At 40.4% G+C, this 24,583-nt stretch overlaps 1 protein-coding gene across 1 annotated transcript; it reads right to left on the bottom strand.

The window, feature by feature from the left end:
- Positions 1-22,738: 22,738 nt before the first annotated feature.
- LOC139984470 (uncharacterized) lies at positions 22,739-24,192 on the bottom strand. The gene is made up of 3 exons (XM_071998387.1): positions 23,662-24,192; positions 23,245-23,319; positions 22,739-23,004 (listed from the first exon to the last, which is right to left on the bottom strand). Exons 1-3 carry the CDS (start codon positions 23,915-23,917, stop codon positions 22,739-22,741), a joined length of 597 nt encoding a protein of 198 aa, XP_071854488.1. The 5' UTR covers positions 23,918-24,192.
- Positions 24,193-24,583: the final 391 nt, after the last annotated feature.

The raw sequence follows: 24,583 nt of genomic DNA, 5'->3' as shown, positions 1-24,583 counted from the left end.
CAAAATGGACGCCAACGAAACACTAAAATTAGTAGATTTAACGGAATTCTTCGAGAGTTTGAGAAGTTGTCAGAGACCAAAGATGACACCAATAGCGACACAGCATTTTCGGTTTGCAAGTGTAAACTTCCATCGACTGAAATTTTTTTTCGGTGCGACCGTCAAACTTGCCAACTATATGGTTTCACACAACATGTATCCTGAAGGTTAGGCTTGCGGACTGCGCACAGACAACGCTGGAGGAGTGGATTTGTTCCTCTTGCAAAGGTACGAGTAGGAACCAGGCATTGGCAAAGTATTTGTAACTGTTATTGATAAGATCCAGCATGAATCATTCGCCTTTATATCCTAGGCTTATCCTAGGCACAAGTGTCCCCTTCTGCCTATTTCCTGGCGTCATTCATTGTTAATGGCACATGGGAGTTTCAAATCCCTCCCGCAACTTCTATAGTCAACACCGCTCGAATGGGACTATCCACAATAACACGTCCAGATATGAACATAGGCAGCAACGGATGAGGGGTTTCTCAAACAACGATCACCAACGTGAGTACCACCGTAGACCAAATCGCCATCCACGAACATCCAACTCATCTCGTCAAGATTGGCAGCGGGATTGCCACCACAAAGAAAATCGCCAACCAGTTGCTGACTACTTCAATCTCCGCGGATGTTTCAACTGTGGTGAACGCAACCATGTAGAGGCAAACTGCCGTCTCGATAGGAGGATAGAATGCCATCATTGTCATCGACTCGGTCACAAGGCAAGCCACTGCTGGAACCGATAGGATGCTGGCGTCAGTATATCACCCACACCTAAACATTTTAATGTATTGGACAAATGTAACCATTTTATTTTGCCGTATGAGGACCCACTCATGAGTGATGTAAGTCAAGATCTCCCAACTAATTCAATACAACCCCAGAGTAAAGAAGGTAAATATGTAAATATAACTAAGGGTATCCAATTCGGATTTATAAACATCCAACACCTTCATCCTAAACTAGATGAAATCCCCACACTTATAAACAGAAATGGAAGGAATGTTGATATATTTGGATGCTGCGAAACATTTTTAAACGATACTTATCAAAATCTGGAAATCACGGTTCCTCTATATAATACTATCCGTAGAGATAGATTAAATAAAGCTGGTGGTGGTATTGCTATTTATATCAATGAAAACATTCCATTTAATAGGAGAAATGAGTTAGAATGTGATTATATTGAAGCCATATGGATTCAGCTTGTCTTACCATTTACCAAAAATATTTTAGTATGTGCTGTTTACCGTCCACCAAATTCCAGGGTTATATGGTATGGTCATTGTCATGAAATGATTAGCAAGGCATATAGCTCATGCATGGAGATAATAATGATCGGTGATTTTAATATTGATTATCTACACGCTAATATACCTTCGTGTTGGAATGAGATAATTAGTCATTATAACTTTAAACAATTAGTAAATATGCCAACTAGGGTGACGGAGCACACCGCCTCCATAATTGATCATATCTATGCAACTAATGAAAATCATATTTGTGATATAGATGTTCCAAATATTCGATTGAGTGATCATTTTCCAGTATTTTCAATTGCAAAAACAATATTATGACAAGGCAGACTATTCCAAATTCTCATAAATCTGTTGTATACAGATCAATTGATAATATAAATACATCCTTGTTCTTTAATGATCTTCGTAGCTTTGATAGGACAGGAAGTGAATTGAGCTCTCCTGATGAAGCCCTTTCCAACTGGGAGAGAAGTTTGAAAAGAATACTAGACAAACATGCACCTAAGAAGCAAAAACGTATAAAACGAGAATCGCAACCCTCGTGGATCAATGCAACCATTTTGAATGCGATGAAAAGCCGCGACTCTGCAAAACGAAATGAACCTGACTTATATCGATTCTGGCGCAACAAGGTAACATGTCTTATACGATCTGCAAAGCAAAATTATTTCAAAAAGGAAATTTCAAAGAATGTTGGTAACACAAAGGAGATCTGGAAGATTTAAAACAAATTTCAATCAATGAACCATGACACCAACAACGAAGGCCCCAGTATACTTAGAGTTGACGATAAGAACATTACTGGAAATGCTAATGTGACGGGGTCCGGTACCGTAATAAAGTAATAACAGTAACAAGTAATAATTGGTGACCAGTTTTATTCCTCCTCTCTCTTTCCGTTTTTCCTCTTAACTGCCTCCTCCACTCCCAACTCAATCTCACGCCAAAATCCAACAAAGTAAAGAATGTCCCTCTATAGTAAGGGTCGTACACCGAATTAGACTAACAACAAGGGGACACTCTCCAGGCATGAACGAACACAAAAGGCACCAGAGGTGCAGGAATTCGGCCATGCAAATACACGTTGTCTCCCACGGACATGCGCAGTCAGCCGGAGAGCGCCCCCTGCAACACGGGTGGAAGAACCACAAAACAACAAGCAATCAACAGACTGTGACACTAATATAGTAGAAATGTTTAATTCGTACTTCACTTCAGTAGCAAGAAGCTACACTGACACAACTCATTCTAACTTTGATAGTTCGTCTATTGAAAGACATATCTGTCCTAAAATTCCTCCAGATGAAACATTCGAAATTCCATGTATATCTGAAAATTTTGTATTTAAATACTTAACTACTCTTGATGCCTCCAAAGCAACAGGAGTTGATGAACTGAGTGCTAAAGTTTTAAAAATGAGCGGCCCCCATATATATGCAAGTATTACTCGTATTATAAACATAAGTATCAGAACAAATACATTTCCATCTAGATGAAAAGTCGCAAAGGTAATACCCATTTTAAAGAGTAATTCACGACAGGATTTATCGAATTATCGACCAATTTCTATTCTCCCTGTTTTGTCCAAAATTTTGGAAAAACATGTTCATATTGCTCTTACTAGTTTCTTAAAGCAATTTGATTTATTAGAAATTGCGCAATCTGGCTTCAGATCGAAGCACTCATGTGAAACTGCTCTATTACATGTCATGGAATTATGGATGGAAGCAATTGATAAAGGGGCTGTTCTATTGGACCTCAGGAAAGCGTTTGATTTAGTAAATCATGATATTCTGATTAAAAAGTTGAAATTATACCAGTTTTCAAGTGCTACTATTGAATGGTTTAAGTCGTACTTAATGAACAGAAGTCAGTATGTCGTCATGAAAGGAACTACGTCCTCATGTATGAATATTAGTAATGGCGTTCCACAAGGGTCAATCTTAGGACCACTCTTATTTTTAATCTACATTAATGATTTTAGCCTATGTTTTAACTCACTGCAAAGCCGACATGTATGCAGATGATACTACTTTCCACATTTCAAGCTCCAACGTTGAATCTCTTCAAAGCAACTTGAATTTTGATACTAAAAATGTTTCCAATTGGTGCAAGAATAATAAAATGGCAATCAATACTAGTAAAACCAAATCAATGTTAATATGTTCCAGACAACGCTATGATAATCTACGAGGACAAAGAAATATTTCTGTCAAGATGAATGATATCGTATTAGAGAATTCTGATACGGAAAAACTTTTAGGAGTCAGAATTGATGCTCACCTGACATGGCAAGCTCAGATTGATTACATATGTAGTACTATTAGTACAAGATTAGCTCTGCTACGAAGGATTAAACAGTATTTAGACACTCCCACGTGCATTCTTTATTATAATGGATACATTCTTCCAATACTTGACTACTGCTGTCTAGTTTGGGGAACTACCACTGCCCATAATACCGATAGAATTATTAAATTACAGAAAAGTGCTGCACGCATTATTTTAAGTGCTACATATGAAGATTGTTCAAATGATTTATTTGCCAGGCTGGGATGGAAGACTTTTGACAGACACGTTAAGTATAGAAGATTAACCATGGTTTTCAAATCAATTAATGATCAAGGACCGAAGTACATGAACGACATGTTTAAACCAGTTACGAACATTCATAATCATAATTTAAGATCCTCTACTGCACGTAACCTGCACATTACAGGCGGACACACTAATTTTTATAACAACCGTTTTTCTTGCATTGCCGCAAAAGACTGGAACAAACTAGATCAAAGAGTAAAATCAGCAAGAAATCTTAACCATTTTAAACGCCTAGTATCTGATATTGTTTAGGCCTACTTCACTTTTATTTTTACCCAAATTCTTGTTTCTTTACTCTGTACACGTTTCTTAATTACTTTTAAAAAATTATTTTATTAAGCATTATTAATGTATTTACGACTTCTTAAATCTTCATACTTTTTATATTATTATTTGTCTTTTTTAATAACTATTTTTTATTATATGTCTTTTTAAAACAATTTTTTTAAATACTATTTTATTAAGCATTATTATTGTATTTATGACTTCTTAAATTTCCTACTTTTTATATTATTATATGTCATATCAGAGGGCCTCGTGGAAGATTAGCTATTGCTAAACGAGCTACCCTCTTAAAATAAAGTTGAAATACCAAAAAAAAATAATAATGTTACTAACTAAAATCTACTGTACTAGGCCTATACACCACAATATGTCGTTTGGCGTAGGATGAAATGTTACTTGTTAGTCCTCTTGTTCCTAAATTTAGCGAAATCCGAAGTTAGGCTATGCATTGTTATGGACTAGCCTACTCTTTATGTGCGTGCGTGGCCTTCACTGAGGCGTACACCCTGTCAGTTAACTTGGAATTGGAAATATGGTTTCCTTATTGGATAGGCCTACTGCTGTGCCATCGAAAAATCTGTAGGAAACATAGGTTACAAGTTACTTGTGTAGCATGGTAAACTTGAATTTTAACCGTGCTCTGCTGCAAATAGTTGCGGTTGCCCGCTTTGTCCTTGCTATGTTAAAATTTAGTAATATTTGAAGGTGCAACAACAACAAACCATTACTATATATGACAAAAGATAAGCCCCTAACTGAAGTTGTCAATATGACAGTGTAGACTAGGGGCCGATCCAAGTTCCACAGTCTCAGGATCTCCTATTGCTAAAGCAATAAGGATCGCTTTTTACGTGCTAAGAAAAACGGACACGGACCAAAGGTCAACAAAACCAAAAACAAACCCAGTCTGTAAAACAACAACTGAAACCCATCAATCTCTCACTAACGCAGCGTTTAACGTGACGCGAAAAGGACACGGACCCAAAGGCCAACGGAAGCAAAAGAAATAAAACACTACAAACAGGCCCCAAAAAGCCAACCCCAAACCACAAAGAGAAAAATTAAACCAACCTATATTATGTAACGACCACACAACCCCAACACCTGCCAACTAACTCACTCCAAATTTCATCCGGGGAACGCCGTCCCGATAGTAGACGACAGGCTTGCGCCAGCGTCTACGAAAGGCAGTGTCGGGAAGCCGTGCATGGACCGCCTCCATGCGCAACCTGATGTCACTTTGCACGAGGGGGACAACATCCTCTGCCCTCCAGACGTCCCCATCGAAAACTAGGCGGCATCTGCTGTTCCAGATGTGTCTCCTGATGACAGCGGCAAACAACAACAGCAGATCCCTAACCCGTGCTTTTTACGTGCAAAGAAAAACGGACACGGACCAAAGGTCAACAAAACCAAAAACAATTCCAGTCTGTATAACAACCACCATAAACCCAACTGAAAACCCACAAACAGAAATCTCTCACTCACCCACAAATGTATTCAATGTAGCGTTGAACGTGACATGAAATGGACACGGACCCAAAGGCCAACAGAACCAAAACAATAACGCTACACAAACCAGCCCCAAAAAGCCAACTCCAAACCACAAACAGAACCCCCCCCAACCCATATTATGTAACGACCACACAACCCCCCCCCCACACACCTGAAAAATAACCCACTCCAAAACTTCATCCGGGGTACGCCGTCCCGATGGTAGACAACAGGCCTGCGCATTACCTGCGAAGTTTTCCCAATATGGGTCTTTTCAGGCCCCTGGCAGTGTTCCCCCTTTTCTTACGAGGGAGCAGAGTTCTTAGCTTCTCGTCATTGATCGAGTGGACCTCCCTGTTAGGAACAGGAGCTCCACTAGCGACCATCGTGTCCGGTATAACGGAAGCGGCTGCGGGTAGGGTGGAAGGGCCACTCGAGTGAATGAGATCAGTGGCCTGTTTCGTCTCATCAAACCAATCGGAGGACTCCTTAGCCACAACTAATAAGGCTGTAGTGCAGTCCTCCATTGGCGAGTCAGATTCTGGGCCACTCAATGTCTCTTGGGCCGGTTGACTCGGGGCCCAACTAGTATCGCCGATAGCGGGCGAAGCTACCGGTAAACCAGTACAAGCGGCATCCTGCGCCGCTAGCCACTCCGTTAGTACCATCTCCGCCGTTTTGTCCTGCTCTGCCTTAGTGGGCAGGCTGGCAGTCTCGGCAAGTTCGATCAGGGGAGAGGTCGGACACGAAAGGGGGAACAAAGCCTCCACCGGGGCGCTAGTGTCGGACACTGGGGCGATGACAGGAGCATCAGGTGGTACGGTGTCAGAGGCCGGGACGTGGACCGCTTCAAACACGCCCGTAGCCACTCTCGCGGCGTATGAGCGGTCTGGGCATAAACGGGCCTGATGGCCCGTTTTCCCACACGAGTTACACACGATATCCCCTTTACACTCGGCCAGGGTATGCCCAAACTGTAAACAGCGGCTACACCGCTTGTTCGGGCACAACCTGGCCTCATGCCCTTCCAGCCCACACCTCCAACAAGTGCGAGGCTGGCACGGATATGCAGTGTGGGCCCTGTGCCCATTAGCCCACAAGGTAGAGGGGATATCGGACTTGAGTTCGATTCTAACTCGTCTAGTCCCGGTCTTCACACCTTTACATTCAAGGAATTCCGGCTCCTCGTAGCCGGTCACTTTCCCAAAACGCCCCAGTGTCCGCACAACAACCTGTTCAGACATGTCCAGAGGGAGATGGAGGACTGTTGCCCACACCGAACTGTCATACGGTGTGACCTTCAGTCCCTCGACTCCCTCCAACACATGGACGCCTCGGACGCGGGCAGCCTCCGAGGTAAAACGAACATCAAAACAATTCATACCCCGGAGAGGTTTACGCTGAAGCGCGTCAACCTCTCCAGGAACTTTTAAACCAACAGAACGCAAAACTGAAAAAACTTGTCCGGGGACGACCTTAGCCTCCCCCGAAAAACTCAACAATACGATTTTGCTGTCACGGCGAGCCGACATGACAGCTAGGGGTGTGGCAAAGCCACGCACCTATACAAAAACCAAAACGAAAACAAACCCAAAACACACAAACTACACTAACTGCAAACTAATGAAAGGCCAACGTAAAAACACAAAAAGGTGTGGTCAACGAAAAGTGGAGAGCAGCCGAAAACACGTCCGCACTCCACGAGAACTGAACTGAACATTCTAATTGAAAGCATAAGATGCCTGAATGTCCCAGTGAGGTAAATTTCCTGGAAGGTGGTAATAAACCAGTTACATAACTTTGACCAAAGGTAACCATATTTGAATATCTGGTTTATTTGGGGCCAATACAGCATACTCTGGTCGAGAGTTGGCGTGGAAGCCACCATATGTTTGTAGTAATGCAGTAAAATGTAGTAAAGGCAGCTGGAGGAGTCCAGTTTACCCCTGTGCTGAAGGTCATATCATCTTTTAGGTTTTTGTTGGAGAACACTTTAACCTTCCCAACCACAGAGCTCCCAACTGACCCACAATTCGCGGGTTGGACCCGCATTCTAACACCCAAAGCCCCTCACCCGCGCAAGCATCCCAAGCACCTGCATTGTAATTGACAAGTATACCTAAAAAAAATGCATCAAATTTGGACTTAGCAACCATCATTTCTTTAGCATTTAGCATGATAGAGTATAAAACCTCCTTTACATCATCATTTGAACCTCAACTTAGGCTATATTTCATTTCATTGGGGCGAGCAGCGAACATTTTCATGCCACGGGCAAGAATGAATTATGACCTACTACTCAATTTATTGATGTTACACACACAAAAAATGCATATTTCTCCGAAATTTGTCGGTGACAAAAGCCTTTCTACGTGCCACCATTTTACATGTAGGCATCACCAGGATTTAAAAAAAAAAATCAAAAGGGGGAGGGAGACACCCCCCATATACCCCTCCCCCAGGACGGCAATTCGTGGCATGGACCAGCATTTGCCTTCTCAAGAGTTGGGAGCTATGCAACCATACCATTAACGACATGTCCCTATAGGCCCAGGGGATTCAATCCTTAGGTAGCCGTCCTGAGCTAGTGCGAATCAGCAGAGAGAGGTTGTGGATGCTACGCCTTCGCACCATTCAACCTCATGGGCTCGACATTCAGGAAGGACATGACTAACTTTTCTTCATTCCCCCTCCTTTCTCCCCTTGTCCCCCTACACCATACTCCTTTTCTCATAGCTTTCTCCACCCCTTTTTTTCTCCACACTTTTCTGTCGTTGTCCTCCACTTTATTCCCTACCCCTTCCCTTAATCCTCTCTTTGTCCCTCCACTGTTTATCTCCTACCTATCCTCTTCCCCTGTTGGTTTTTATCTTTCATTCTTCTCTCCATCCCTTGTCTACTAATCCCCTTACATCTATCTCTTTGTGTTCACCATGCTCATTAACCTGTCTGTATTATGTGCGTGTTTTTCTACACAGGCTCTCTGGTGGATAAGCTGTTTGCTCACTGTTGAATTTTATTTTGAACTCAAGTATTGAAGAACGTTAGGCCAGAAGCAAGTCGTTTCGTCAAATAACAGTACATAAGCAGCACACATTCAGTCACATGTTTATAGATAATTACACGACGAAACTATTCGCATTTATTTCTTCAGCAATTTCTCAAAAAAAAAATCCGCAGCACGAGATCACACGGGCCCATATCACTTTCCATAACTACCTGCTGCTACGAGCTGGTATAGTGTTTTCCCAGCAGTACAATATGCACTGTTCCATATAGCAAATCGAAAAATTGCGTAACTCGAATAGCACACAGTACAATTACACAGTGTGTCTATAGGTTACGCAACACTGAGAGGCAGATTAGAATCTTGGAAACCTGATCCCTTCGCTGTAACGGTACCCATTTGCGTATGCTGTTTATAGCTAAGGATGAGAATGCCATATTAGAGAAATGAATATGTTGCCGCTGTGAGAAGAGGGCAGCATTGTTTTTATTTTTTAATCGGGGAATACGTTCAGACAAGATTTTTGATTTTAGCAATTTCCTAGCTGAGAGTGTGCCTTTAAACACTACGAACGTCATTGACCTACACGTAATCCAACACCAAGCTTAATTTGTGTACAGTCTATATGACAGTTGTACCAGGGAGTTCCATGACAACTCCCTGGTTGTGCCAACGCAAAGTCTTGAATCTATTTTTAGCAACGGCTCATAACTAAACCTGCATCTGTGATTGGTTGAATTCAAACTAGCGGGTTTGGGGTACTGTTTGCGATTAATTTTAAATGTGGAATTTTTTCGTGGATACTTTTCTCATTCTCTGCAAATATCCTTAATTACTCGCCAATTAACGATGTTGGCAGGGAAAAACTTGGCTGACATCTTAGTTTGCTGTTTTGTGATTGAAACATGTAAAAAACTCGATGGACATGTACAAAAAAGAAAAGAAAACGGCGACCAAACGCAAAATGCTGCTTTAAGGTCACCTCTCCAATCTCAACAACAATTCTATATACAGACATGTCATATTTGGACTTCAAACATGGATATACATTTTGTACATGAGTTTATTCCTACTACTGTACTGAAAAAATTTCACATATTTTTCATTTGTGTCTTTTTTACATCAAGAAGTTGTGACAGCAGTAATTTCATTGCAAAGATTTATATTACAATTTAATTACGAATAGTCATAAAGTCATTAAAGAATATTTCACAATATGTAATGATTAACATAAAGAAACAACAAATAAGACAAAACATACCTGCTATGTGACATCCAGCCAATGTGGGTACACTAAGATGCAATGCCTGCTTTTGCTTTCGTGTTAACCCTGGAAGGTGCTCACCGTCTTCAGTCCACTCTTTCAAGAAACCAAAAAAATTCTTCTGTAAGCCACTGTTTGAAAAGAAAAGAAAAATTCATGACACATTGTGGTGGTAAAAGTGTACTTTGTTATTCTCCATTTTGAAGCTTAAGAAGGTTTTTTTAGAGATACAAGCATATTTTTTTTATATTTTGGAATACCATTCATACGTGTGCTTTACAGTACTTTACAATTGGTAATGTAAATTGCAAATAGGACAATATAGGTGTATGCTGTTTACCTTTGCAATAACACATTTTTACTTTGACACACTAAATAGTGTCTTTATCACACATATTATGCACATGTGAAGTAAACTCTGAGAGATTGAATGTTTTTGAAGTACTGACCACAAGTCTTTCATCATCAACAGATGTGTATGGTTTGATGTCGGTATTCTTCTTTTTCAACCACAGTGATGTAGAGCCTACATTAAGGCAGTCAACAAACTTGTTGACCATCAAAATAAATTTGATTGTCGATGAATACATTAAACTGTCCTTCAATTGAAGAGCATTGGCCACTGTCTTGGACATCACCTGCAATGGACAAAGTAACGAAATTTGTGCTGAAATCAATTCTTAACAAAAGTAACATTTTGTCATCAAATGTAGTAGTAGGTTTTTAAATATATCCATACTGCATGTCAGGAACTTCTTTAGTTCATGTTAGACTACTTTCTTGGTTGTCATTTCTTTGTAAAATCACAAACCACTAACAATTGTTGCGGCTAATTAAATCATAAGGTAAACATTCCATGACAAATTCCTGCCTTGTCTAGTGTCCTTTATATAGAATTTCTTTGGTAACCATTATGTTTGAGCACAAGTGTTAAAACAGTAAAACACTGTAAGGTGCACAACCTTGCCTTCTACTGTTATCCACTGTAATAAATTGCATAATCCCTGTTGTGTGGTACTGAATACTGATGAGATATCCACATTCGTATACAGTCTTTTTCTTCTCCGTAAAAAATTGCAACACTAATTCTACAGTGCTTTTTACGTGACCCGTCATACGGGATACAAAACGTCACGGCCAAACGGCACTACCAAACCATCCCATTCTTACAAACGAACCTCAGGTCAAGCGAGCCAAAAAAGTACATACGCTGACCGACCTGCAGAGACAAAACGCCCAACCCCCCACTGAAATATTAAAAAACTACAAAAGGACGACCAGCACGCAGCGAAACAAAACACCCTTCCCCAGCACACCACCGTCCAAAAAAGGCAGCCCTAGATAAACGGCGAAAATCGCCTTCAGCCTCAAGGCGGATGTCAGACTTCACCGCCTCCAGGACTGCCTGCCAACTGGCAAATTTCCCCCTAAAAACAACATCACATCTATTCCTCCAAATAAGTTTTTTTTACAACAGAACAAACATAAATAATACGCTGCAACACAGCAACTGAACAAACTGGAGGATCTAATCCATATAAAAAAAAACCTGTCCTACCGACCAGGAACGGTCTCCCGTTAAACGGTCGGTCCAGGACTGAAACCACTCCCACAAGTTCAAAACAAAGGGGCAATGCCAAAAAACATGGGCAGTACTCTCTAAGCTGTCACAGCCGGTCCTCGGGCACAGTCCATCGCCCAATCGCCAGTGATACCTTTTCAGATTGGTCACCAAGGCACCGTGTGCAATTCTCCATGCAAGATCACGCAGCCTGCAACCATTCAGCCTTGAATGCACCGAACGCCATACTTCGACAGGATGACGTCCCTGTACAAAAATTGCATTCAAGGCCCTATCCCGCAAGGAACTGAGAACGAGGGCCGGCCGTGACAGGTCAACAGGGGGCAACTCAATAAGAGCGGAGCAAATGACACGCACCACTCTGCTTGGTGTGCTACTATGCGGTTCTCTGTTGCTAAACAGCGCCGGAACCCATCGACGCAAGTGCAACCCGCCCAAAAACGTACAAAATATGAACAAGGCAACCCTGGGTCAGTTACCGCTGCAAACAATTGCTTAAATAACAAACAAGTTAACTTACTTCCCAGATGAACCACCCCTAGTCCCCCCTTCTCCAGTTTTTGTTACAATATCGCCCTCTTGACCAGCTCTGTACCACCAGACCATATGAAAGAAAAAATCGCCCTCTCCAACCGCACCAGGACGCGACGCGGAATTGGGTACACCGCGCCCGGGTACCACAAGATGGACGAAACGATTAATAACGGTGACTTTCCCCAAGATCGAAAGCCAGCGGGTGCCGAAGGTTTCGAGTCTGCTCTCAAATACCTCAGCCCTCTCGCTCCAGGTGACATCACAAGGTGCATCGTAGCCGAACCATATACCATTAATTTTGATATTCTGATCCGACCACGACGCACCGAATGGTAAGTCTCTGTATCTCCAGCTACCAAGACGAAGGCCCTTTGTCTTTTCTCGATTCAACTTCGCCCCGGTAGCTCTCTCAAAAATAGATAAATCCTGCGAGAGTGCGCGAAAGGAGCCCAGACTCGAAACAAGACATGTCACGTCATCTGCATATTGAGCGCATTTCACTTTGGCACCCCCTGGCACAACGAATGGAACAAGTCTGGAGTCCCTTTCCAAAAGACGAGAGAGGGACTCGCTAAACAAAACATAAAGTAATGGAGACAGAGGGCACCCCTGGCGCACCCCCCCTCTCTACGTTAAAAACCTCCGAACAAAACCCATTTACGATAACAGAAGTGAAACTTTCTTGATACAAAACAGAAATCCATTTACGAAAATTTGGGTGCAACTGAAACGTCTCCAATACATTCATTAAAAAACCGCGATCCACCATGTCAAAGGCCTTCTGCTGTAGTGTTATTGACGGTCTCACCATAGTAACTGAAGGGACTCTTCAAGAAACAAAGTATTCAACAAGTACTGTTTTTACTGATAACTGAAGGTATAATATAAAACATACCTGAGCAGCTAAGCTGACCTTCATTCGCAAACCTGGGTTCAAATGGAGGTGCTCATATGAGAGCTTCGGGAGGAGGACCAAACCAGGCGTTTGTCTTTTGCGCCCTTTATCCCATTCCTGAAGCTACAGAAGGTGGATCCATCGGATTGGCTTTCCATTATACTGAGCATGAGAGGTTAAAAGAAAGAAAAGAAGAGTAAATCTTTACTGAGAGGCAAATTAAAAGTACTTTACTGGAGGTCTTTACTCTTCCAGTTCTTATCAGACATTCTTATTAAAGATGCAAAATGACTGAATGTCCCAATGAGGTAAATTTCCTCCAAGGTGGTTATAAAAACATTAATTTTTACCAATGATGACCATATTTGAATTTCCTGATATTTTAGGGGCCAATTCAGCAAACCTTTAAGGTGTGATAACACAAGAGTCTATGAAAGTTATCATTCTTATACCATTTATCCTTATACAAAATGTATACACATAGGGTTATTCAGTGAAAATTATATTCAATTTGTCTATTTTAGTAAACTTGACAATAAAACAGTCATTTACCACAAGATTTGTCTTCCGGTTCCAAGTGGAATTTTCAAAATTGTTCGGAAGTGTCTTCAATAAATGCGGTGCGTCGGAATTAAAATATATGTACTGGTTCTCTTCATAAACATTTTTCGTCTTGTAGTGAGGAGTAAGTGGTGAAGAGGAGCTTCCTGATAAAATCTCATACAGCTTTCTGTTGCAGCTTGCACCATCTGAAGTCAAACAGAGAACTGTAAGTCCTAGCAGCTTGAGGGCTTTAACGCAATTCATTGCGATCTCATACAGCTGATGGCCTGGTGCACTTGTTAGTGAAAAAAAAAGCCACCGGAAAGTTAATGCCTGAAGTCAAGCCTCTAACCATGAAGAGAAGCACATGCGAGGCCATATTTGGGATTTCAGATTTCAATTCAGTGCATCTGGCTTCAAAACGCTCCATGTCTTTACTGACATCTCCAACATCAATAAATCCCACTAACTTGCCATTTGTATTTGAAAAAACAAGTCCTGCCTTTATTTCATTTCATCCAAAATCAAGTTTACAAGCTTTTGATGAGGTTCAAACTGTCGAAAAACCCTCTGTAGCAAACCAACATTAAGTCCACATGATGGCGGTGTAAAATGTGTGTACATATTGTTACGTGACCGTTCTCAGACTTAATGTGGAGAACAGATCACGTGACATAAAAAGGAGAACACGAGGATGAAAGTAAGTTTAAAGCATTTAATAAGCTATTTACATGGCAGAACAAAGTATAAATATGAACATAATTGAATTAAGAATCTATAGTTATGTAACGTCTTTCTGGACTTGGAGAACCGGGGGGACAGTTTCTGCTTATTTCTTGAGTTACCTTATAGTGCTAGGCGGATAGTGTCCAGGTTTGCTTTAGAAGTAGTTCGGCTGGATGTAGATAAAGTTCAGATAGAGCGACGCGAATCCATTAGAGTGAGTAGGTCGGAGTTCCGACAAAAGTATAGAGTTAAATATATACTGTGTTTAAAATGGGCACAGTAATCAATGCCAAGGAACCATCAGAGGTGTGGCAACCTCTCAACGGAACGAACGGAGAAAACGGAGAGGGCGCTCAATCGGGCGTCTGTGGCTTTTATCCCCGGAGTGTAAAAGAATGTTCCAGTAAGTTATGAATATTCATGAAGTCCGCAGAAACACTTTGTTGGCGAGTTCCAGTTATGTAGAATGCGTGAGCGCATCTGGGATCGTAACAATCGGAAGACTCGGAGACTTGAATGGTAACTTATATTACGAAATAGGGTAGATGAATAAGTGGGTTACATAACACTCTCCCTCCTGGGGAAAAGGTTTGGTCCAAAATACATGGAGAAGACCACTCACTGTCGCTAGGTTCAATAATATCATGTTTCAACATATACTGAATTTCATCACGCAGATGCTTAGATTTTACAGGATTCATTCTATATGGGTGTTGCTTAATTGACTTCGAATCACCCACATCAACATCGTGATACACTAGATTAGTCCTGGTCGGACTGTCTGAAAATAGATGTGAAAAATCTCGCAACAATGAACCGATTTGCTCACTTTGAACAGTTGACAAATGGCATAACTTCTTATCAAGGTTTGACATTACATCAGAATTTTGCAATTTAATACACATTTCTGGAACATTTTGACCTTCGACCTCATCTTCACAATCTACTTCAGAAGTAACAATTGATGACGTAATCTTGAAACTATTATCTTTAGAGTTTCTCTCGTAATATTTCTTAAGCATGTTAATATGACACAATCTCTTGGATTTACGTCTGTCCGGAGTCAAAACAATGTAATCAGTGTCACTCACTTTTTTGTGAATAACATAAGGGCCAAAATATCGAGCATGCAATGGTGAATTAGGAACTGGCAAAAACACTAATACCTTGTTTCCAGGTGAAAATGATCTATCTACCGCACGTTTGTCATATCTAAGTTTCATGCTATTTTGAGCACTCTTTAGGTTTTCTCTGGCAATCTCACATGCTCTGTGAAGTCTGTACTTGAACTTACAGACATAATCAAGAATATTCAGGTCTTCTGTCTCGCACATCCACTTTTCTTTCAACATTTTTAGTGGACCACGAACTCTGTGACCAAACACAAGCTCGAACGGGCTAAACCCTAATGACTCTTGAATTGACTCTCGGGCAGCAAACATTAAGAAATGAACACCTTCATCCCAATCTTTTACATTTTCAAAACAATATGTCCTAATCATACTCTTCAATGTTTGGTGGAATCTTTCCAACGCACCTTGGCTTTGTGGATGATAAGCGCTAGATGTAACTTGTCTAATATTCAACTGATACATAGCTTGTTGGAAAACTCTTGACATAAAATTTGAACCCTGATCGGATTGAACAGACTTTGGTAAACCAACCAAAGTAAAGAATTTAATCAAAACCTTACACACGGTCTTAGCCTTAATATCCCTAACAGGAATAGCTTCGGGGAACCTTGTCGATGCGCACATTATAGTAAGCATATACTGGTTACCAGATTTAGTTTTCGGTAGAGGACCGACGCAATCTATGATCACTCTACTAAAAGGCTCTTCAAAAGCGGGAATTGGTTTAAGTGGTGCTGGTGGGATTGTTTGATTCGGTTTACCCACTAGTTGACATGTATGACATGTTCTACAGAAATAAGAAACATCTTTCTTAAGATTTGGCCAAAAGAAGTGATTCAAAATACGATGGTATGTTTTGTTAACGCCAAGATGACCAGAAAAAGGCGTCTCATGTGCCAAACTTAATACATCAGACCTATAGACTTTAGGAACGACCACTTGGTGATAAACTCGCCACTCATCAAATGCGGATACATCTGGTGGTCTCCACTTTCTCATTAATATACCCTTTTTAAGGTAAAAACAAACCGGGACGTTTTCTGCTTCGTCCTCGGTGATTGCCTTGTCGCACAGCAAGGTTAGTTCAGGATCTTTTTCCTGCTCTAACAGGAGTTGTTCTCTTGACAGGGAATCAGAAGAGAACACCTCAAAAGGAACAGAGTTTGACTGTTCTGGGTTCACACCGTTTGGTAACGAACTTAGGGGACCCAAAGGAGGGTCGGGATCATTATAAAGGCGACCCAAAAAGGTATCAGCCAAATTAAATTCCGCTTCGGAATTATGGAAAGCCTCTTTTGGAGGACATTTCTTAGGAGACTCCCTATGTTTGGAGTTAGTCTCGTTTGAAAAGGAAGAATGATCCGAATTTGAAACTTCTTGAAGTTTTTGAGACATAGCGCGAGTCACAGCACATGCAGGGAAGAGATTAGGAATTTCTTTCTGTAACTGCTCTGTGTTATCACAAGTGCTCGGCTTGTCAGTGACAATTGGATTGACTATTACTCTGCCACCTGCCAAATCATTGCCTAAGAGAAACTGCACCCCTTTTGCAGGAAGATATGGTCTAACACCCACCATAACCATACCCGATACAATGTTTGATTGAAGATCGATGTTATGAACTGGCACAGGAATAGAAATACACCCCACCCCCTGAAGCAATACATCTCCGCCAGCTGATGTTTGTTCAGACAGTGGCAATATGCCTTCCAATAGCAGAGATTGATCAGCACCCGTGTCCCGTAATACCCTAATTTTCACTGGCGGGAGATCCTCGTTAAGAGATACAAAACCATTACAGACAAACGGTAAAAATTCGTCTTGGATTTCATTAGTACGCCTAGTAATTTTGCCAGTTCTCACAGGTGTTACAAGCTTATGGGGTGATCTATCTACAATTGCTAATGCATTTGGTGACATTTCCCTCTCCCGTTCTCTCTTTCTAGCCAATTTGAAACAATTTGCCATTAGGTGACCTTTACTACGACAATAACCACAAACAGGTACACCAGGGTCAACCCTGTTAGAGCTGACATAGTCGTCTTTACTGCGACTTGGGTATGATTGCCGTTTGTTAACAGAATCATACGACTTGGGAGGATTACTAGCCCTAACATAATTAAGATGCGACTTATTTGTTACATTTCTAAAAGATTGGTGAGTGAGGGTATAATCGTCTGCCAATACAGCAGCTTTAGATAAAGAATCAACTTGGCGTTCATCAAGGTGAACTCTAATTTCGTTACTTAGACAGTTTTTGAACTCTTCAACCAGCATAAGTTGTCTCAGTTCCTCGAATTCCTGAACCTCTTTAGAAGAACACCAGTGATTGAAATGAGTTTCTTTCACCCGAGCAAATTCAACATAAGTTTGATTTGGTTGTTTCTTGAAATTTCGAAACTTTTGCCTATACGCTTCAGGTACAAGTTCATAAGCATTAAGAACCGCTGTTTTTACAATATCATAATCAAGGCTATCTGCCAGAGATAATGCAGAATAAATTTCTTGTGCCTTGCCAACAAAAGAACTTTGAATCAACAATACCCATTTATCTTTTGGCCATAACAACGAATGCGCCAATTTCTCAAAATGACAAAAGAAATTGTCTACATCAACTTCTTTAAACTTAGGAATTAGAGACAAATATTTACTAATGTGTAAACCAGAAACCAGGGAAATGGGTGAGCCAGGGTCTGCAGCCGATGATTTTAAATGTAATTCCTTCAATCTGATTTCTTTCTCCATTTCAATTTCCATCAATTTAATCTCTTTTTGGGCTTGTAGCTCTAACGTGCTTGCACCCTCATTGAAGCTCACATAGGACAAATCCCCAAGTTCCGATTCCTCTAATTCATTTTCATCAACCAAATGTTCTGCTACTAACTTCTTAATTTCATCCTCTCTCATGTTCGTTTTGAAGTCAACTTGATAATGTTTCGCAATCTGAATAATGTCAGATTTCTTAAGGGAATTTAGCTCATGAATAGATGGCTTATCGATAAACTTTTTCAAATCGAAAGACATAATGAATGTCTGAATTAAGGAAGTTCGTCTAATTCGATTTCCCGGACAGGCCCCCAATTATGTTACGTGACCGTTCTCAGACTTAATGTGGAGAACAGATCACGTGACATAAAAAGGAGAACACGAGGATGAAAGTAAGTTTAAAGCATTTAATAAGCTATTTACATGGCAGAACAAAGTATAAATATGAACATAATACATAACTATAGATTCTTAATTCAATTAACGTCTTTCTGGACTTGGAGAACCGGGGGGAGAGTTTCTGCTTATTTCTTGAGTTACCTTATAGTGCTAGGCGGATAGTGTCCAGGTTTGCTTTAGAAGTAGTTCGGCTGGATGTAGATAAAGTTCAGATAGAGCGACGCGAATCCATTAGAGTGAGTAGGTCGGAGTTCCGACAAAAGTATAGAGTTAAATATATACTGTGTTTAAAATGGGCACAGTAATCAATGCCAAGGAACCATCAGAGGTGTGGCAACCTCTTAACGGAACGAACGGAGAAAACGGGAGAGGGCGCTCAATCGGGCGTCTGTGGCTTTTATCCCCGGAGTGTAAAGGAATGTTCCAGTAAGTTATGAATATTCATGAAGTCCGCAGAAACACTTTGTTGGCGAGTTCCAGTTATGTAGAATGCATGAGCGCATCTGGGATCGTAACAATCGGAAGACTCGGAGACTTGAATGGTAACTTATATTACGAAATAGGGTAGATGAATAAGTGGGTTACATAACAATATGAAGAGTACTTGGATGAGGGAGAATGAGAAATCCACAATCTCTAAGGATGTCATATGCAGAGGATGATTTTTAATGCAATGCAATTGCCCACTTGATTAGTGCTGGATGCCATCTCATACCTTTGGAGGATTTGCTTTGCAATGCCTTTTTGCTGCTCCCAAAGTAGAGCACAATGTGTGTTAGCTGGTAGAATAGACTCCAATTCCTTTTCATTGCATTTGATAACTTTAAGGAGTTCTTCACAATCAATGGTCACACTTTCCTTTTCAACCAGATCCCTAATGGTGCTCTTCAACTTTTCTGGTCTGTTCCTTGATAGTTGGATCTCTGTCTGTAGATGACTGACTTTGTTAATAAGTTGTGGTTTTCACAAGAGAATGTTTTTGGTTTTCTTCTTTTGCCCTCTTTGCTGATGCATTATCAGCTTTTGATTTCAATTTGCCTATAGAATTTACAAACAGCACAGCACTTACTGAAGGCTCGGTTGGACTACTGTACATACTCATTTGAAATTATCAGATGGCATTTATTATGGCGTATTGTTAGTTTCCCTTCTAACTGGTCCCCTGTGTGAAGAGTTTCTACCTGAGCCACAGTCTGACCAACAGTTCCTTTCATTCCATCTTCACGGTAAGCCTCAGTTAAAGTGTCAAAATCATGGTTTCCCACACAGATTTGTGAATCCCAAATTTCAGTGATTGCTTTAAATGGACTACTGTGGGATAAGTTTACATCTTTTCCAAGAATGAAGGCAGTGACTGACTTGTCACCAATTATAATTCTCTTAAAAACTACTTCTCCTAGGTCATGCATTACTACTGCAATCACTTTGCCATCTTTGGACATCCATGAAAGAAATCCTGTCTCTCTACAAAAATCTAAAAGCATGTTCTTGTCCAATTGATTGGTTGTACAAATGGCGCAATTATCCTCTCAATGTTCCGAGAATTTATGAAGCTGTACGTTAGAAGTACACTGTTCGTTTTTCTTTGACTTTCTGGATGCAGTCTTACAGCGTGATAGTTTCCTTCGACAAGTGTCACAAATGGAACTAGGATGGACACCTGGAATGTCTCGATTAATGTCCACTTGAATAAATTTTAAAATATCCTTTCCATAAATTTCTTTCTGAAAATATGTACAACCTTCCCTTTGCTTTGCTCCACATAATCTGCAGAAGGATATACATAAAAATACACATATGAAATGCCATAATAAAATTTCACAAAACACACGTCTTTAAAGCAATTCCAATGTTGATAATGCTTTTTACGTGCAAAGAAAACGGACACGGACCAAAGGTCAACCGAAGCAAAAACAATCTCAGTCTGTAAAACAAACAACAAAAACAACCACCTGTAAAACAACCACGAAAAACCCAACTGAAACCCACAAACACAAATCTCTCACCAAAGTAGCGTTTAACGTCACGTGAAAAGGACACGGACCCAAAGGCCAACAGAAGCCAAAAAAAAAAAAACACTACAAACCGGACCCAAAAAGCCAACTCCAAACCACAAACAGAACCCAAAAAACAGAATGAAAACATTTCATGGTTCCTTGCTGCTGTTCATTAGTTCCATTCATAGGGAAATTTCTAACAAAGCCCTAATACAACAACAGTAATTTATGCTCACAAACTTTTGTTGCCAAAGTAATGCTAAGCCCTGATATCAATTGCAACACACATCAGTGTGTGAAGACTATCTACCATTATCATCATACCAAGTTTGACGAAATTCCCATTAGTAATAGTAGTCAAGTAATTGCAATTTGGAGTATTTCACGTTTGACCCCATGACCTCATTAATATTCATGATATGAGCACCAAAATCAACAGGGTTAATCTACTTACTATTGGCCACCCACTCACCAAGTATGGTAATGATTGGTCATTCCCTTCTTGAGTTATTGTGCATACAAACTTTTCATAACGAAATAATGCTAGGCCCCCCCCCCCCTTATAAACATGCATGATATCAATTGCAACACACATCAGTGTGTGGAGACTATCTACCAATATCATCATACCAAGTTTGACGAAATTCCAATAAATAGTAGCCAAGTTATTGCAACTTGGGAGTTTTTCACGTTTGACCCGTGACCTCATTAATATTTTTTAACTTTGACCTCGTATAACTTCGCACACTAAGGTCACACGGGGGTCAACCTATTGACATTTATGATCAGAAGGTACCTTTGACATTTTTGGTGACCTCGGATCACATGACCGTTAAGTTTCAAAATATTCCCCTATACCATTTGCAACTTGTCCCAAAATATCAACTGTGTCACACCTTGGAACTGAGAGTTATTGCATTAAATGTCTGAAAATTAACTTTGACCTTGTATAACTCCGCACACGAAGGTCACCCGGGTGTCAACCCATTGACATTTATGATCAGAAGGTACCTTTGACATCTGAAAATAGCATCGAAACTGTAAAAATCCCCAAAACATGAAAAGGTCACCAGAGGTCAAATTGAGGTCAAGGGTCACCCAGATGCGGGTCGACAATTGGATTAAATTGAAGCAACTCCCAACCCTAACGGACCATTCGTTCTCAAGTTATCGCAAAAATACTAGTTTTTTTTATCATTAATTGACCTTTGGTGACCTCGGATGACATGACCGTTAAGTTTGAAAATATTCCCCTATACCATTTGCAACTTGTCCCTAAATATCAACCGTGTCACACCTTGGAACTGGGAATTATTACTTTGACCTCATATAACTTCACACACAAAGGTCACCTGGGGTAAACCTATTGACATATTTGATTGGTGAGACGTGAATATAGCATCAAAACTGTAAAAATTCAAACATTTTTTTTTTTGGCCCATTTTCTCACCCAAAATACTAGTTTTTTAACAATAATTGACCTTTGATGACCTCGGATCACATGACCGTTAAGTTTGAAAATATTCCTCTATACCATTTGCAACTTGTCCCAAAATATCAACCTTGTTACACCTTGGCACTGGGAGTTATTGCATTAAATGTCTGAAAATTAACTTTGACCTTGTATAACTTTACACACAAAGGTCACCCGGGTGTCAACCCACTGACATTTTTGATCGGAAGGTACCTTTGATATCCAAATCTAGCATCAAAACCAAACATTTTCTTTTTCGCCGGTTTTCTCCCAATCTAAGCACATTTTTCATAATGTGACCTTTTGACCTTGACCTTTTGACCTTGGTTTCAAATGTAGTTTGATCTGCTGATTCCAAAAATCAACACGACAAGTCTGTACAGCCATCCTAACTCCGACCGAAAACTTTGACCCCATATAAGTTCGCACACAAAGGTCACACAGCTATCGAAATTTATGATCGGAAGGTACCTTTGACATCTGAAAATAGCATCGAAACTGTAAAAATCCCCAAAACATGAAAAGGTCACCAGAGGTCAAATTGAGGTCAAGGGTCACCCAGATGTGGGTCGACAATTGGATTACACTGAAGCAACTCCCAACCCTAACGGACAATTCGTTCTCAAGTTATCGCAAAAATACTAGTTTTTTAACATTAATTGACCTTTGGTGACCTCAGATCACATGACCGTTAAGTTTCAAAATGTTCCCCTAACCAGTTTACAACTTGTCCCAAAACATCAACCTTGTCGCACATCAAGAAGTGGTGCCAGAGATTTCTTACATTTGTCGCATTCATCTTTTCGAGGCACACGGCCTAACCTAATGTGCTTGTCAAAATAATCTTGGACAGCATCTGATTCTTCGTTACCCCAATGTGACTTTTTGTTTACTACAACTCTTTGCTCTGATTGATCTGGTTTTCTAACTGAAAGGTTACTGTGACTTCTTGCCTGGGGACTGCTCCTCTTCTTACTTTCATTACACGTTTTTGCAAGGATTGATGCTGGAATGAAGAAAAGGAAATAAGCCGATGAAGTGCATAGAATAAAATGCAAGAAACTACCATTCAAAAATAAGAACAAGAATATCAAACATGGTTCCCCATTTAGAAAGAGATATAACTATAAATTATTATATGACAAGTTTTTCTGAAGTATCTAGTAATACAAAGTCTTCGTTGCAACAAGATGTGTCTCAAATGTGCAACTTTGTCTAATAATATATGCCAGTTTACTTGATGTACCTCCTGTATTGATTTCATCAGGTAAATCATCTTCCTCATCTTCGTCAACCAGCTCTTCTTCACTAGTACATGGATCTGACCAAAGAAAGTAAATAAACAAAGGAAAAAAATTTACTATAAGAATATAAAATAAGCGTAACAAAATTAAGTGCTTACGAGGTAGGAATATTCACAGAAGAAATTTGAGAAATAAACAAGACTAGCTAGGTGACCTGAAAGACTACTAAGTTTTAAATACAACTTGTTTGTTACTCGTAAATAGTTCATTTTGATGCCATCGGGTTTCGAGTTAAAAAATGTTTGCAATTGAAAATCTGTTTAACCATCCATGTTACTCATATTGTAAATTTATCACATAAGACAATACCTTCAATTTATCATAAAACTTTAAAATACAAAACAATTAAAAACACTTACAATCCAAAGAGACCTCAATTTCAGAAAGTTTCTTATCTCTGAAGTTGTTTGAATTTCCCTTCTCCATCGCCAACAAGAGCCTTGCTACCTTTGTCATCTGCAGTGTGTCGTCAGGGAGGCGATAATACTCGCGATGAACTCTAATATCGTGACCTAAAAAGTTGGCAAGAATGTCCAGTTCATGGCGTTTGAGACAAAAGAGTTGAGAAACTGTTGATGTTTTCGAAGCTTTGTTGATGTTAGTGCAGAAGGGCATTTGGCTCCACTCTCTAAAGCCATTTTGCTAAGGCAATCAGATCCCCGTAGTGGAGTTTTTGAACCCAATGTTGGCCTGGCAAACATATAGCGATTGGTTGAAGACACTCCAACATATGAACGAGTCTCTACAAGGGTATCGGCAGCCTCTTTCATTTCAGATGTTAGCAGAATGGGGACTTTTCTGCCTCTTTTCCCTTTAGTCTCGACTCTAGAAAGCTGTTGACACAGTTTTTTCTCCCATTCAGTAAGATCCTCAAGGATATCTTCATTAGTGTGAGTTCAGTTCAGTTCTCGTGGAGTGCGGACGTGTTTTCGGATGCTCTCCACCTTTCGTTGACCACACATTTATTGTGTTTTTACGTTGGCCCTTCATTAGTTTACAGTTTGTTTTAGTGAAGTTTGTGTGTTTTGGGTTTGTTTCGTTTTGGTTTGTGTATAGGTGCGTGGCTTTGCCACACCCCTAGCTGTCATGGCGGCTCGCCGTGACAGCAAAATCGTATTGTTGAGTTTTTCGGGGGAGGCTAAGGTCGTCCCCGTACAAGATTTTTCAGTTTTGCGTTCTGTTGGTTTAAAGGTCCCTGGAGAGGTTGACGCGCTTCAGCGTAAACCTCTCCGGGGTATGAATTGTTTTGATGTACGGTTTACCTCGGAGGCTGCCCGCGTC

Source organism: Apostichopus japonicus, chromosome 17, assembly GCF_037975245.1.
Source record: "Apostichopus japonicus isolate 1M-3 chromosome 17, ASM3797524v1, whole genome shotgun sequence".
NCBI classification, from domain to species: Eukaryota; Metazoa; Echinodermata; class Holothuroidea; order Aspidochirotida; family Stichopodidae; genus Apostichopus; species Apostichopus japonicus.
The sequence above is the reverse complement of the archived record's forward strand: the minus strand, read 5'-3'. Positions and strand labels throughout refer to the sequence as shown.

Coding starts and splice junctions, on each gene's coding strand:
- LOC139984470 (XM_071998387.1), bottom strand. CDS start 23,917: ATGCCCTTCTGCACTAACATCAACAAAGCTTCGAAAACATCAACAGTT. Junction 23,320..23,661: donor AATTGAGGTCTCTTTGGATT/GTAAGTGTTTTT, acceptor TTCTTTGGTCAG/ATCCATGTACTAGTGAAGAA. Junction 23,005..23,244: donor TGATGAAATCAATACAGGAG/GTACATCAAGTA, acceptor TCTTCATTCCAG/CATCAATCCTTGCAAAAACG.